General features: G+C 40.6%; 1 protein-coding gene across 1 annotated transcript in view; it reads right to left on the bottom strand.

The window, feature by feature from the left end:
• TRPM6 (transient receptor potential cation channel subfamily M member 6) overlaps positions 1-5,800 on the bottom strand; it is a 71,622-nt gene extending 65,822 nt beyond the window's left edge. The window contains exons 1-4 of the mRNA XM_054004015.1: positions 5,790-5,800; positions 2,323-2,407; positions 1,859-1,938; positions 1,401-1,439 (exon numbers count right to left, since the gene is read on the bottom strand). Coding sequence (XP_053859990.1) covers positions 1,401-1,439; positions 1,859-1,938; positions 2,323-2,407; positions 5,790-5,800 — 215 coding nt within the window. The remainder of the gene's footprint in view (positions 1-1,400; positions 1,440-1,858; positions 1,939-2,322; positions 2,408-5,789) is intronic.
• Between the last annotated feature and the right edge of the window lie 10,649 nt (positions 5,801-16,449).

The following is a 16,449-nucleotide window of genomic DNA, read 5'->3' as shown; positions in this document are numbered from 1 at the left end:
GTGAAAGAAAAAAAACAAATCCATCCAATGGAGTGCACATTTCCTGTTTCTCTTCTTCCCTCTCCTAGTTGTGTTCACATTCATGCAGCTAAACTGTGTTTGATGAGGGGGCTGATTTGGTGAAAGCTCATTTTTTGGTTTTCCACTTCTGTGGGTTAATTTTTGTCCTACTGATCTTCTCTGATTAACAACATGGTTACTCTGAGTGGAGAGAGGGGGAGAACCACAGAACTACTGTAGTCTTGATTGAGATGAAATTAAACTACTGTATTATGAAGGACAATGTAACTTTAGTTGCGATATGCAGCTGAGTATCTGCAGGTTAGCAGGAAGCATTAAAACACCCCCTGCATTTCTTCTCTCAGAAAGACCTGCAAAAATCTTTGAATATCAATTCTTCTGCTCTAAAGCAAGATATACATGAGACCATTCCCTTAGAAGGAGCTCACATTTTCTGAACAGAAACACAAATCAGTTGCCTTACAATGCCAGCACCATTCTGCATATCAGCCCTCTACAGTAATCTGATTTCATGAGTAATTTATTTACTCTTTGAAAAGATGACTCTTGTAAATCTCAGAAGCAAAATGAAATGTGAAGCATAATGAAAAGGCAGATAATCATGGTAACACGGATTATGGGACTTCTTCACGCCAGCTTGCTAGTTACCAGTTGTTGCCTCAGCTATCAGATGTCTTTAACATAAATCAAATGAAAGTTGAACTTTTTGTTCCAGTAATTGATATTGTATTGTCATAAATATACAGTACCAAAATGTGTTTGGTAATACCATCCGACAAATATTGGATTGAAAACAACTATTTAATACAGGTCACAAAATACAATTTCCCTGAAAATAACAGAATTTAAAAGCACCAAAGTAATGAAATTTTTGTTGTTTGCCTTCCCAAAAACAGGGACTCAGAATCCTCACTGTGGAGAAGATGAAAAATCTTCAAAAACCTATTATCAGGGATATTTCTTTTGCCCTTTTTCTTCTCCCTTCATTTTCTTTTTCTTTCCATAATTCTCACTGTTCTCTATTGCTATAGACTCACTCTCCTTCATATAATATGGGATATAGCTGGAATTGACTCTCATTTAAAGACACATTTCTGCCTTTCATTCCTGAGGAGGAGATTAAAACAAAATCATGTACACAAGGTATTTGGGTAGAATTTTCTATTGCAAATAAATCAAAGGTTATCACCACCTTTTATTATAGCATTTTTATTATACTATTTATTCTACTTATTCCAAGCATTCTCCAGCACATTCCTAGAAATGCTGCTCTGACCATAAAACAGAAGTTATATTTCTCTTATCTTTACTTCCTTGACTAGGATTGCCTATTATTAGGTTACTATAAAAATAGTACATATATATTTAGGCACTCTTACCTGATTAAATTCTGGCACACCTGGCATCCTGTAGGACATCTGTTATGAAAAGTGGACAATTAATATATGCTTGTGTAAAATAAGACAGCTTTAACATTAGAGTATCAATTCAACTGTGATCAGCAGCAGTAATTATTCTGAGGAAGAGGAAAAATGGTGCAGCAGTAACTCCATGTAACTCAGTTTCTTAATTGGATACCATACCTGTTTGTTACCACACTGAGAGCAACAAATCTAAGAAGCATAGTAAGGTTAATTGCTGCCAATTTTTAATTCAAATAAACGGTGTCTTATAAAACAGATTGGGGATGGGGTCCATGAAAACCCATAGACCAGCAATCATTGACTGAGACACTAAAACACACCACCCAAACCAATCACAATGCCCATAAAAATTATTCTGATTCTTTTTAAATATACCAGGGAAAAAAAAAAAAAAAAAAAAATCCTTGCTTTACCTGTGTGGTTCTTTCGAGCTGGGAATAATGTGAGCACATTCTCTTTTACTGAAGACCTCTTCAATCCAAGATTTGGGGGGCTAAAAAGACATTTCAAATATAAATGCACTCCTGAACTTCTGAACATGATGTCAAAAATTGCACTGTAATGACAATATGGCTGTATATAGATAACTCAGAAGTATTCCCATCATGTTATGTGTAAGACTACATGCTGAAGCTACAGCTCTGAAAAGTCCTAGCCCTTCAACTCCGAGCTTTACAGAATTCCCCAAGAAGATCAATATTTAAATTTATTGCCACCATGAGAATTATTTAGATGTTCTGTCAAACACATGTACAAAAGAGAAAGCGCCAAGGATTGATCAAAATTGCTTTAAGCATTACATTCTTCTTCTGGCAGAAGACTAGCAAACTGCAATCTTACTAAAGCTGTGTCAAAAAAGGAAAGATTTTCATTTTACCTGAAACACATTGTTGAGTCCTTTTTTATTATTCTTCACAAAGTCAAGAACAGATGCATTCTGGTTATATTTTGCTGAACTAAGTCTAGAGTGAAATGCAAAAACAGGGGCCCAGAGTGGATAATCGATGGACTTTCTCCCCTGCCTCCTGGAGTGCTGTGTCAGTGATGGCTGTTAAAGCTCAGCAAACAGAACAGCCACTATGGCATACAGATTTTTTTCAAAGAATCTCCCTCGAAATTTTTGAACCTTTCTCTTCAGGTTTATCAGGATCAAATTCCCTGAAAGGAGCAGTAACTGCTGGATGCTGAACTTTGAAATCTCTGGGGACTTAAATAAGTAATTATTCTTAATTTTTATAGGTAAAATCTTCACTTAGTATGTACAATTTACAGCAGAACCTTAACATTAATTTCTTAATCTAAGGCTTTGCTTAGATTTTTAGACTGACTACATCATTAGGAAAAGGGGTGTGAAACTTCATGCTTTTTTAGTCATCCATGACTTTATGGCTGGGCAAATAAAAATGGAAAGAGGAGACTTCTGAACTGCAGACTTTTCTAGCTCTCAAGTGTAGCTCTTGATTCCTAGTTTTGTAAAAGACTTCTGTAGCATGTACATCTCCTTTCACAAAACTCTGATTAATATCCTGAAACTGGCATAATTTAATTAAATTTCAACAACAAATTAAAATCTTCCTTGTCACTACAATGAGGTGCATATATCTCAGCCATCATTGACATGTATCCTTTTCATCACCAAATACTAAAGGAGACCAAAATACAACTACACACTCCCTCTGGCTGGCAAATTTCTGCTCTGATATACCAAAGACCTGAAGCCAAGTTTATATTGCAGCTTTCCTCCTGATTTTCCTCTAAGGAAGTCCAGAGACCTTTGTTTGGGACTTTTGGTTTCTCTCTTCTCACCAGTCTGAGGATTAGGTTTGCTGCTTATAATTCTCTGCCACAGAAGAGGCTTTGGAGATTTCTAGACTGATTTAGTCAATGGAGTGGCAAAAGTTTGGCTCTGAAATTTAAGGCACATGAGTAGTTTTTAGAAAATTGCTTTTAATCACTTTTCCAATATCTTTGATGTCTGAGATCCTTGCATAATATGGTATTAAAGGGAGACTGTCAGGTCAAAATGTTCAAAAATTAAGGTTTCTAGAAGTAAAGAAAGAGATCAGAGTGTAATATATACGGAAACATACGCACCACCTATTTCTTTAAAATTCTTTCTGTTGAGCAGTGAGAGCAGACAAAACCTAAAAATGCAGCCTAGCACAGACGTCCTTCAAAATGCAGGGGTGCTATCAGCAAGTAGAGTGACTGTGCCACCATCCCAGTGGGGTGGCTGGGCAGGTGCACAGAGCTTGGCTCACCAGCCTCCATGGTCAGGGCAACGCAGCCCTGTGATGCCCTGCTGTGCTGCTCCCCTCACTGATTTCATCACCACCCATCCAGCAAAAACACATGAATGCTTCAATTTTTGCTTCTGCTTTCTTCTGCCTCAGCCCACACACCTCTCCACAACCATCCCTGCCAAGGCTTGTCGAAGCCAAAGTCTGTAAATGCACTGTGACAAATAAACACTGCCAAGCAGGAGGTTAATGTATGCTCTCCCTGCTGTGAAATTAGCTTTACCAAACCAAGAGTGGCAGGAAACATTCAGCTCCTTCAAGACCAGACAATAAACACTGTTCACTGGTCAAACACCAAACTCAGGAAAACTAGGTTACGCCATCAATATGAAACAACAATCTTTTAGTATCCTTGGCTGTACTTAAGCCCGCTTTAGGGTGAAAGGCATAGATACACATATTTCCTAATGAAAGACCATGCTGCTCTGGACACTGTTCAATTCCCTGCAAAAGAAAATTAGAAGGCACACATCTGTGCAGCAGAATAATTTCATCCTTTATTGAAACACAATCCATTTTTGAACAAAACAACAGCAATTGCTTTTAATGACACACTGTAGCTCCAGACAGGTGCAGATAATTACAAATCACACAATGACTAGCCAGTTTACATAACAGGTTAGTTCGTTTAGGCAAAGTACAGTTGTGCTGGAAACTAGGCAGAACAATCAAGTTGTAAGTAGCTTACTGAAACTGCAACAAATTTGTACTGATAACAGAGAAACACAGTGCCTTAGCCAAAACAGTACTGTAAGAGCTGAAAAGTTCTGTCAAGTACCATACTTCAGCTCTGCATACACTCTCTGTTTAGTGAAACCAGTACACAATGTCACTTCTAAAGAGCTGGGGTTTTCTAAAAGATCTTAACTACTAGTGCCTATATTTCTATTTCTGCATTGTTTAACATGTTTGTCAAAATATTAGGGGAAAAAAAAGTTATGCATCATATACAACTTTTATACAACCTTTTCTTACCCTCAAAATTATTAGATTAAAGCAAGCACTCTTTAAGAAAGCAACAGATGGTCGTGTGTCTAACAGAATTGCCTCAGTACTCAAGCATACAGTACCTATAAAGAACCTTACTGATGATGTCAATAATCAGAAATACATGAAAGATCCAAACTGACTTTTAGTGGCTGTGAAGGAAGGAGGTACTATTTTCAGGTGTATGTGAGAAGTCAGCATGGTGCAGTCTGTGACAAACCTTTACTCAAATACATCAGAGGAGGGAAAGAACTTCCCCTTATTACAAGTAGTGCAAGAATCCACTGCAAACAGGGTGTCCTAAGTTACCTTAAATCCTTTCAAAATTAATTTTACATGTAGCAAGTCACTTGCAGTAACATTAGATACCTGAAACGCAACCACAGTTCCTGTAAGCTAGTACTCAAGACTATTTCACAAGAGTTCAGGGCTTAAGCATGCTGGTATATCTTGAATCCTTCCTTACCCCTGGAAACTCTCTATGGCTTTATTACCAACTGGTTAAATTACTGCCAGCATTAAAGAGATTTCCAACTTAAAAGGCTGTCTCACACAAGCTTTTCAGAGCAGGAACTTTGTAGTTCAGCATCCACTCCATACATGCTTATGGTATGAAGTAATATAACAATTGATTGCTAAACAAAGAATACCACTCTGGATCCACATAGGGTAGAAAAACATTGCAAAACTCCAGGGTCACATGCAGTAAAATATGAACTCATGAGAGGTTTTCAATGACCTTTCAGGTCTTCTAGAGTTTCCTTGTGTTCAGGCTACCCTGTGATAGGACAACCACCTGGCTCTGTAACACAGACATGCTATGGTTCCTCTGCTCTCCATCACTACAACACATTGGTGCATCTGTTACTAACTAGCAGCTTTTGCTTTTCTAGTCTTTCTTACCTACTTCCTTGTCCCAGTGTTCAAGATTCTGCACATCTGTGAAAATACACAACTATAAGCAGTAGAATTAATCAGAAAATTTTCATCACTAAAATTTACTAAGATTTGAAAGATATTGTGCAAATAATTCCATTTGAATGCTTCCACTGTTTACCTGTCCACCATGGCCCATCATAAAACAACTATCAGCTAATCTCAAACTGCTTTTGCAGGCAGCCTACACATTCAGTAGCACTGAGAAGGTTTTATATTTTCCCCTTTTAAAGACAGTATATAATTTCAGGTCACAGCAGAATTTCTGTGATTATTTCCTAGTAATGAATTCAAACTTATCCACTGGAAACACATTCCTAGGTTTTCACGAATATAGTACATACACTAACAGAAGTCATTTGTGCTTGCAGGATAAATGCAGACCCAAGTCAGAGAAGGATAACAGAACTTCTTATAACTCATCAGTCATTCTGAAGAGAGATTTTAGGTTTTTTTTCATCAGAACAAAAGTAGCATGTTAGTTTTTAAAAAATACATTAATTCCATCTTCACTCCACAGAGTGCTGTAGCATTTTCTTTCACAGTTAATCAACTGTACTTAAAAGCTAAGTAGGTATGCTTAAGTGATTTTCTGGATTAGGGCCTTGCATCAAAGGCTCATAAAACTGTTTCCACTATTTTGAACCCAAGCTTAGCCAAAAAAACCAAAAACTCTTTGACTTTATTGGGCTTTCCAATGTGGTGCTTCTGATCCAGAGTAGACCACACAACACAACAAATACCAACATGTATACCAAATGACAACAAAATATTGGAAATACTAAAATCAAAACCGTCCCTGAGAAAAAAGCTCCATCTTGACTCCTGGGATACAGGGAACAATGAACTGATGGAAATCTTAGCTTACTCTGGAATATTAGACCTTTAATTAGTTTATTACTTTCCACTTTTTAAGTTTATTAACTGATCAAGTAAGCCTTTCTGCTATCCTTTAACATGCAATGTTTTAGAAAAACACATCAAAGAGCGCTGCTCCAAGAGCACACCCTGCCCAGAAAGCAGGTGCTGGTGGAGGAACTCCTGGTTTGCAGAGGGATGGGCTGAGCAGACCTGTCCCTCTGCACAGCCTATGGCACTGGGCTAGGTGGAAAAGGACACACAAAACCTCACCTTAACACTGCTGCCAGGAGTCCAGGATTTTGCAAAAGAAGTAAACACAAGAAATCTCAAACCACAATTTATATTCTTCACTTTTATCCTTGAAACAGGTCTCAAAAACATTGCTAGAATTTTTATATTGGCAGGAGAAATCTGCAAAATGCTTAAAAACAGGTTTCCCCAACTGGAAATGCAAAAAGTCTCTGTGACACGACACATCATAATTCAGCCTTCCACCTAAAGCAGGCCACTCCAAAACCCACTGTTCTAGAAGCATGGTGATTGCTGACAGTTTGGATCTGACTGCTTCACAACTGTAGCCCATACACATAATAAAAAAATCTGTGCCTATGGCTGATGCTTTAGCACCTTGCTAAACATTGACATTTGGTTTACTTTGGCACTGTATACAAAATTATACTGTATATCATCTCTTATAAAACCAGTTCAATGAGCAGCATAAGATATGGATTATTGAACAAGTTAGTCATACGTAAAGATACAGAAAGACATATTCTAAAGACTTTAATTAATGAAAACCAATCCAAATTGCAGAATAAATTATAGGAGATGCCTGAAACTTGCAGCAAATAAAAGCAGACTCCAGTAACAGAGGAGGAAATGGCAAATTGATCCAAACTATATTTGAAAATTACTATAGATCTTTAAATATAACCATGCCTTAATTTACTGTGTCTCTTTTGGAGACAAAATTTTCATCATTTTTTAATGGACACTCCTGCCCGTCTTACCAACAATATTTTGGAAGTCAGTCCCAAAGGAAGTCAGGCATTTGGTGATATTTTATTAATTAATACAATATAATCAGAAAATATTCATATCCCAAATGAAATTATCTTGTAAGTAATTTTAAAGTGAAAATCCAGGAAGCCATAAGAAAATGATGTTTCAAATGTATTATTCAGAGGGTCAGTACAATGCTTCAAGCCTCATTCAGATTTCCACTTTGAAAGCCAGTCATAGAAAGGCAGTTCTTTTTACTTGTTAAGCACTTGATCTTACCAAGAGCTAATCAATTTGCTCTTTTTAAAATTGGGTCTCACCTACCTAGCACTGAGCAATCACAGAGGTCAACCACCCATTGCTGTGACAAACGCATTCCTTCATCAAAGGATTCAAAATCACAGAGCAGAAAGGTCTACCTAGTTTAAACCAGAAGGAGGAAGAGAAAAAAAAAATTCTGACAGTCAATATCAGAGCTTTCTTTTGCCTGTTTTCAGTTTTCCCAACAGAGGGTATAATGTTGACAACAGAGGTTACTCTCTAAAGGTCAGATATATCTGTAGTATCTGATGTGAAAAGCAAATGCAGGTTGCAAAATTCAGCTGGAGGAAGCATGAAGGGCCCCAGGAAGTCACACCTTGTTAACAACCTGCTCTAGAGTAAGGTGGCAATAGGTTGGAACTAGACGATCTTTAAGGTCACTGCCAGCCCAAATTATTCTGTGCTGCTATGATTCCATGATGCAAGCAATCCACATAGCTCACCTCTGGAGCCATATGACTGTTCGCTGTCATTTCTATCAGAATTCTTCTTTTTGCTCCATTGCTTGTCTCGTATAGTAACAAAATCTTCTTGGGCTTGACAGCTGCATACAGTGGCCCTTGCACACACTACAAGACAGGTCACAGAACTGAAATTGCATTTTCCAAAGAAAGAGGAAACACATCTTGGGTGATTTCTAAAGAGGCTGAAGATATGGTCAGTCCCACTTCTGCATTTCTCACCTGGACATGTGCCTTATCTCTCTTCTCAGCTCTGCCCTACACACCATCTTCCTAAAAAAAGCTTTCCTTTTCCATGCCAGCTCACAGTTAAATCACATCATCAACCCATCAAACATTGCAGACCCACAAACTAGCTGGAGGAAGAGTGGCCTGGGAGCAGCCACTGAGGACTGCAGGGCCCCTTTGTGCCCTTTTGTTCCAGAGACCACATGGACACGCCCCTGAGCTCTACTGGTCTTTCTGCACCTTCAGCCTCATGTCCAAGATATATTCCACCACACTAGGTTTATCCCATTGTTTATTCACTGGGGATTGCAGCAGTGGCCAAAGTGACTCCCAAAGGCTTAAGTTTCCCCAGGGCAGACAGAAAGGAGCAGCGTGATGGCAGTTTAAGCCAGGCTGCACAGCCTGGCAGCCATCAGCACTACCCTCCTGGCACAAAGCTGGGCTGTGCCTCCACGCTACCAGCTGGCAGGCTATGTTCCAAGGCATGCTCTCCTGTCTGCTCCACCATGATGGCAACCCTTCTCTCTCAAGTGGCAGCTCCGAATGCCACCCAGCCTTCTGGCAGCACTCTGCTCACCAGGATGCCTGCGTGTGTGTTGGGATGGTCTCTTGAGCTGTGGTGGCACAAGTGATGAGAAAAGGGCCAGAGCAGGGCAAGGAGGGTGCTGTAAGGAGAATGGACAGGACGAGCTCGCTGTGAGGGCTGAAGTTGCACAGCACTGCCACACAGCCTTTCTGAAACACTGACTGAGCAGCAGGCAGAGAGGTAGACATATTTCATAAGCACTTGGGACGTACTAGTAGAAGCTCTGCTCTGCCTCTTTGGGGGTTAAATTGCACCAATACAAGGTAATCAAATGCACTGGTTTATAGGATTGGTAGGACTAGGACTGATCAAACCTGGGATCATCCCACCCCAGCCAGGCTGGTAAAAAATTTATTTCCACAGCCTGACCTCAACAATGCAGCCTAAAGTGACACTAGAGTCACAACAGGCTGCCAACCCTTCAGAGATACAACCGAGTCCTAGTCACTCATGTGCAATCTCTAGCACTTCAAGCTCACTAGGAAAACACTTCCATAGTGGAAACACTAATTTTCTTCATCACAGGGCTGACACCAAAGTGCAGCCATGGTGCTCACCAAGTTCCAGACCACTATACCTGAAACCACTGAAGGCTGGCAGGCATGTGTCTGCCGCAACAGTGTTCCTCTGCAGACATTTCCATTACTGATAACACTGAAGAGGGTTGACCTCCACTCTCATCTCTAAGACTTAATAATTACAAAAAACCAAAAGCAACAATTTTATAATCAACCAAAGGACTTGTGATTCGGAAACTGAGACAACAATATGTCACATCACCAATGGGTTTTAAAAACCTTTCTCTGACTAGCATTTATCAAAGTACATCATGACAGCACCCAGCTTCTGTACTGGTAAAAAGAACACCAACAAAGTTTAGAAACTGTTTTTAGATGCTTCATTCTGTTCCTATATGAAGGACAGAGGGTACTGTACAACTTAGAACAGCATGTACCAGCAACTGCACTATGGCAGAGATGCAAAGGAGTGGCAATCCTACAGAAAGGATGAAGACAAGTGCTTTAATGCTACCTGCCTTTTTGAGACTTAAACAGCTATGGCTCCTGACCAGGGTCTCTATCCTTTCAGCTGGGAGGCGAAAGTATGACCACCTCAAAAACTGAGGGAAAGTATTAGGAGAACATAAAGCAAAAGAACTGGCAATTCAAGTCATACGGAGTTGATCACAAGGTTTTACCTAGAATACATGTTACACAGTAATAAATTCATATATTACAAGAATCAAGGAAGGTTTACACAGCATTTGATAGAGCCTGTCTGAAAGGAACAGAGAGGAAAGACCAAATCTTGCTAAACTGTGGCCACCTCAGTTTCTTATCGTGCTGTGTACCATCCAAGGAGTTTCAAACTCATTGCTGCAATTCTCAAAAAATTGGATTACCATGCTTGAACATAACACCTCCCGGGAGAGAGCAGAAAAACCTATAGATCAGCCTCCTGGAGGACACATGCACACACCCACCTTTTCACTTTTCCACCTTCCATCTTTACATAGTGCTACTAGGTAGAAAATAAACTTAAGATAATCTGAACCACAAAAAGGAGGGATGAAGGAGCTATTTATGTAGGAAAATAGGTATGAAGAGTAATGCAATAGTTCACATACATTTTTCCTCCTGGAATAGGTTAATTTAACTTCCACAGACCAGATTACAGCCACACTGTCAAACATTGTAGATGGGCTACAGCAGTCCACCATGGTCTGTGCCATCTTATTTGTAACAGCAGTCATGTTCATCATAGTGCTGATAGCAACGTGGACAGCAACATCCCCTCATACTGCTGCAGCTTTCCTGTGACATGCTGTCCTGTACTGCAATCCCACTTTAAAGACAATGCTATGAATCCAGCACAATTCTGGCTTCATGGCCATTAAAACCTGTTTTCTATTATTCAGGACACCTCCCAGTGTGGTTATGCAGAGGCAAACAAGAAATGCTGGGGAGAACAGAGTGACACTGGCCATTTCCAGGCCCATGAGGTTCTCCGCAAAGCCAATCAACATGTACACAAGGTTTCTCTGGCCCCAGAGGGATCTATGCTCTTAGGTGCCAACATCAATCTGGAAAACTGAAATGGAGGCACATAAATCATTTACTCACAGCCAAGATTGGAGTACTGTCTGCACTGCATAATCATATGTATGCCTGAACAGACATGTTTATTGAAACTATATTTTCCTTTATGAGCTGTAGACATTTCAAACTCAGCTACCTTCTGCTCTTTTCAAGCTACTACATGGCATTTTGCCTTTCACTGGGGGGGGGTCACAGAGGGGCAGAGGGGGAAAGCAGTAACAAGTAACAATTATCTGCTCCCTGTTCCCATAATATAAAAACAAAAAAAAACCCCAAAAACAATAAAAAAGTCACGGTGAAGCTCAAAGAGAAATATCTTTTTCTGGTATAGTTCTGGATGATTGTTATGTTTTCTTCCTAATTCTGGTTACTACTAGGAACAACATAGTTCAACACATTCACCACTAGGCGGTCCCTGTGCCCTGACCTCGTAACAGTTGTGAAATCTTCATTCTTTCTTTATCAAGCCACAAAACAATTAAGGAAACTGGTTCAAACGGAATAACCTATTTGTTGCTTAATGTGGTTTTAATACTACTGTATAAGCCTGATACTACTTTAAAGAAGGTTGTTATGGGATAAGATAAACTTAGCAAAAATCTGTAAATTGATTTCACAACTTTAGAGCATGCTTCAGAGAGAAAGAAAACTATGATGATATTTCCTTAAACTCATTTTAGGCTCATATCAGTATCCACTGATTCTTATAGGTAACACTACAATTCCCCTGGCAGGTCCAACAGACATGAATCTCTAAAAACTGGCCACTCCAGTGTTTTGGTTGCAGAATTTTGTGGTTTAACTTCAAGTGTTCACAACTCAAAGCACTAGCTCATTTTTTTTTTCTTCGTTTACAAGCAGATATTGTGTATTTTGAAAAGGGTGTTCATAAAGAGACATATAAAAAATATTCCACTGTATACATGTTTCTTTTATCAGCAAGTATATCTGAAAAACATTCAGAAGATACTTTGCTACAGCAATGTTGCTACAGCATGATCTGCGTGAATTATCATCCAGGTTCGTAATGTTATATATAGTAGCAGAGCTCTCTTTTTAAACCCCAAACATATGAATCACAAACATTCCATCTTTAAATTTAAAGAAAAAACAAACAGAAAAAAAAAAAAAACAAACTCCAAAACCACAAACAAAAACATTCAGCCAGCATCATAGTAGAAAGAAGCAACAATTTACTAAAGCTGGAGACACTTTTCTGACATGTTGCACCTAACCCCATGGCTATTTGGAATAGCACTATGGCAAAACTGCCTACCCGTAGCGTGAGCAGTCTTAATTTTTTTTTTTTTTTTTTTTTTTTTTTTTTTTTTTTTTTTGTGTGTGTGTGTGCTAAAAGGCTTTCACGGCCACTAGAATAAATGCAGATCTATGCGTTTGTAGGAAACCACTCAAGTCCCCGTCTGCAGAAATACACGGAGCTAAACAGCACCGGCCCCAGAACACCAAATCCTTGGTAGAACAGCCCCCAGGAGCCCAGAGGTTTCTCTTTGCCGTCAGCTAACACTGATCTGCTCCCCACAAAGCCGCCTGGACTTTCAGACAGAGCCTGATGCCAATTGCGGATTGGCTCGGACGCCCCTCACGGCACTGCGAGCGCAATGAGCGCCGCTGGACGCAGGCGAGCGCTCCATCCGAGCCGGCCGCGCACCGCCGCTCGGCGCGGGCGCTGCCCCGCTGGGGCCGCAGGGACAGTGGCCGGTTGAGGCCGGTTCGCTCACAGCCCCCGCTGCTCGGCGGAACACGGCGGGACACGGCGGGACACGGAGGGACAGGGAGGGACACGGAGAGACGTGGCACCGCCCGTGCCGGGGATAGCGGGGTCACCGCCGGCCGCGCAGCCCCTCACCTGCGGGTCCGCGCGCTCGCGGTGCGGGGGCTGCCAGCCGCGTCCCCAGCAGCGCCACACGGAGCCCAGCGGCGACAGCAGCAGCTCCCGCCACGCCGCCATGCCCCGGTCCCGCGATCCTTGTCCCACGGCGGCAGCGCAGGGCGGGCGGGGCGCCGTCCTTTACCCCTGGCTTCTGGGTGAGCCAGGTGCTATCTGCCCCCAGTCCTGGCAGGTGCATTCTGCCCCCAGTCCTGGAAGGTGCATGCTGCCGCCACGGCCACGCTCTCCTGGGGGAGGACAAGCACCCTCTCTGCCCTGGCTGCCGTCCGCCCGGGGAGCCTCGACGGCCGGGCCGAGCAGTTCGCCGCTCACACGCTTCCCCTACCGGGCCCAGCGCCGCCCTTCCTCCACCCTGCCAAATTCTTTCTCACATCGGGAGACCGGATCACAGGCACCCCGAACTCAGCATATGCATTTGGACTGGTTTGCCTCATCTCAGCCCCCCTCCTAATGCCTCAGACATTTTTCAAGGTAAAAGTAATGTAAAAGTAAATTCATGGTATAAGTTATGATAAAAGTAAGAAGGTCCAAGAGGAAATTAGCAATTCTTCTGAATTATGAAATATGAAGACTTGAATCACAGGTAATCAAAACATTATTGAAGGCATTAAAGCAAAAAAAAGGAAAAGTAGCATTATTACAGCTCATTACAATGAACAGAATAAATGAATAAGAAAACAGTCTGTGACCATTGTATTAATTAAAATTTTCACAAGGTGATGAAATTTGGATATAAACCCAAATTTTTGAGCTCTGATGTTCTTGATCTTCTTAGTTATCTTCACATACCTTCTGTATCACTTTTTCCACACTGACAAAACTTAAAGACCGAACCTCAACAGCCTGTCAGCAGTTACCACTGTCCCCTGCAGGACTGAAGGCCTTGAATATCCCAAAGACCAAGGCTATCAAACCAAAGAAAGTCCCTGCAATAATTATACCTGGTTGTTCTTAGTGTAAACTAATAAAACAGGCAGACAACATTCTTCTTTATCCTGAATTAGTTTCCAGTCTTTGTTTTCTTCAATTTGTTTCTCAAACCTTACCTTTCAGTCAATCTCCATTTCCTCTTATCTCAAACTTACCCTCTTCCTATAATAAGTCCCAGGCTCCAGTTCTTCGGTTTCTTAGCTCTGCTCTCTCATCTGCTTCTTGACTACTGTTTCTTTTATTTTGTTGGTTTCTGGCCACTGTATTGACTGTCAGCTCCAATGTCCATCTGGTTCTGGATGTTACCTTTATTTCCTATCCACTTGCTCTTTGTAGGTGTTTCTTCCATTTTCTGGTCTCAATTTATAATTTTCCTGCTTAGCCAAGTCTTATCTTTCTCTGTTGTGCTCAGCTCTCCCTCATCCTCCTCCCTAGAGGAGAGGCTTGCTTTCAGACCATGCTGTTGCATTACAGGAGCCTGAGCAGAGCCTGTATGAGCACCAGGAAGAAGATAGCTCATACACAGAGCCCCCCAAAAAACAGAGCCTGCTCGGTCCTTGGGCATGCCTCAGGACCTTTTGAAATACTGGCTGTCAAACTTGGCAGTGGTTTCATATAAACTATTATTTCAAAGACAGAGACGATAATAAAACTGTTTCCAGTCCCCTGCCAAACATGGTTTTCTGTTTCTTGTATTTCTTCTATTTTGTCTTTAGACTTTTATATTGAATTTCCCACATGGCAGGCCTTAAGAAAATGTTACAGCTTCTAGTAAAAGGATGGCCTTCGAGACATTATAGCAGGTGTTGAACATCATGTTAATTCTTTACATCTTCTTTTTAAGGTATTATGTTACTGTCAATTAAATTTTCTCAATCAAGCCCTCCTGAGTCAGCACAGAAGCTTTTGGCTCAATTTGCTAGTATCATCAATGTTTATAAATGAAGAAAATAAATCTTTTAATAGGATGTATCAGTAAACTATTACTGTACCCACTCTACATATGAATCTGAACTCCATAAGGAACTTAAAACACAAGTATCCAAGCACATGCCGGTACATTGGACTTTCTGCGTCACAGCTACATGTACATATTCCACTGATTGCAAGCATTTTCTTAATTCCAAATTTCTGCCATTTTCTTCTAAGTTGTGAAGAGTCTTTCAGACATAAGAAATTCTCAATCTTCCCTGAAATCAGGTTTTGCCTGTACTAGGTTTCTTACCTAGTACAAAGACCTAAAAATCTGTGAAAAGCCATATAAGCCAATTTATGCTGCAAATTCCCACATCCAATTCCTCAGTATTTCACTGATACGAAAACACATGTGGTATGTTTTATAACAGCCACTTTAGTAGTTTGAAGTCCACATCACTCTCATGTACTCTCCTGTTTTCTCTAGAAACCAGAACTGCTGAGATGTTTCCTCCTTATCAATCTTATTTCTACAGACTTACCTTAAGACCAGTGCTATCTTGCTTGTCCATCTTTTAAGATTCTTTTTTGCTAGTCCTTTATTTCCAGTGTCTAAGCTGTCACCTCAACAGCAGCGCAGACAGCTCAGTTCTTGGACGCTCATTAGGAACAGTGCATCACATCTCCTGCTTTTCATGTCCTAAGTAAGTTAAATGTATACTTGTCAAAGTATGACTGCATTAATTCATTCATCACCTTGCATAGTTTACAAAGTCCAAGTGTACCAAAAAGCAATCAATCTCAAAGGAGGATAATTTGCTTAATACAAACACTTACCAAAGGGGAATGGGTTTGTTTCTGTTGTTTCCATGGGTGGCCTGTAAAGGCATTAACATCCAGATAGCCACTCTGTTCTCTAAGATCTGTTATATCATACCACATATCCAGCAAAGTACACTGAAATGTTTTTGGTGTTTTTTCCATCCATCATGTTTAATCAGGCAGAATCTACTAGATGTTCATACAGAGTTTGGAATGAAAAAGCCCAAACTAATTTATATCTCGTGCACTAATCTGTTTTGGAGGGAACTCCCAGTTTCATTGTTTCATCATGTCCCAGCACACTGAAGATACCGAGTTTCATAAGACTATATACACACCTTTACCCTTGCCTTAGTGCCCTAGCAGACTTTCAAGAACTGATGATGCAGCAAAGAGAGGAGCAAGGAATAAAACTGGTAGACTGCTTCTAGATTTCTCCCCATTCATATCATCAACAAATCAGCCTCCCTTCAGCCTTATTTATCTTTATCTAAAAAAACTAAAGAAGTAGTATAAGTCAATCCAAGACCAAAGGCTGGCAGCAGATGTATTGACCACACTCATCAGATGATGACTGTTTCAGCCTCTGCTTTAGCACGCTGTGGAAAGACATTGTGGCAGAATGTTGTTCATTATAGCACAAAATA

The sequence above is a fragment of the Vidua macroura genome, chromosome Z, assembly GCF_024509145.1.
Source record: "Vidua macroura isolate BioBank_ID:100142 chromosome Z, ASM2450914v1, whole genome shotgun sequence".
In the NCBI taxonomy this organism is placed as follows: Eukaryota; Metazoa; Chordata; class Aves; order Passeriformes; family Viduidae; genus Vidua; species Vidua macroura.
The sequence above is the reverse complement of the archived record's forward strand: the minus strand, read 5'-3'. Positions and strand labels throughout refer to the sequence as shown.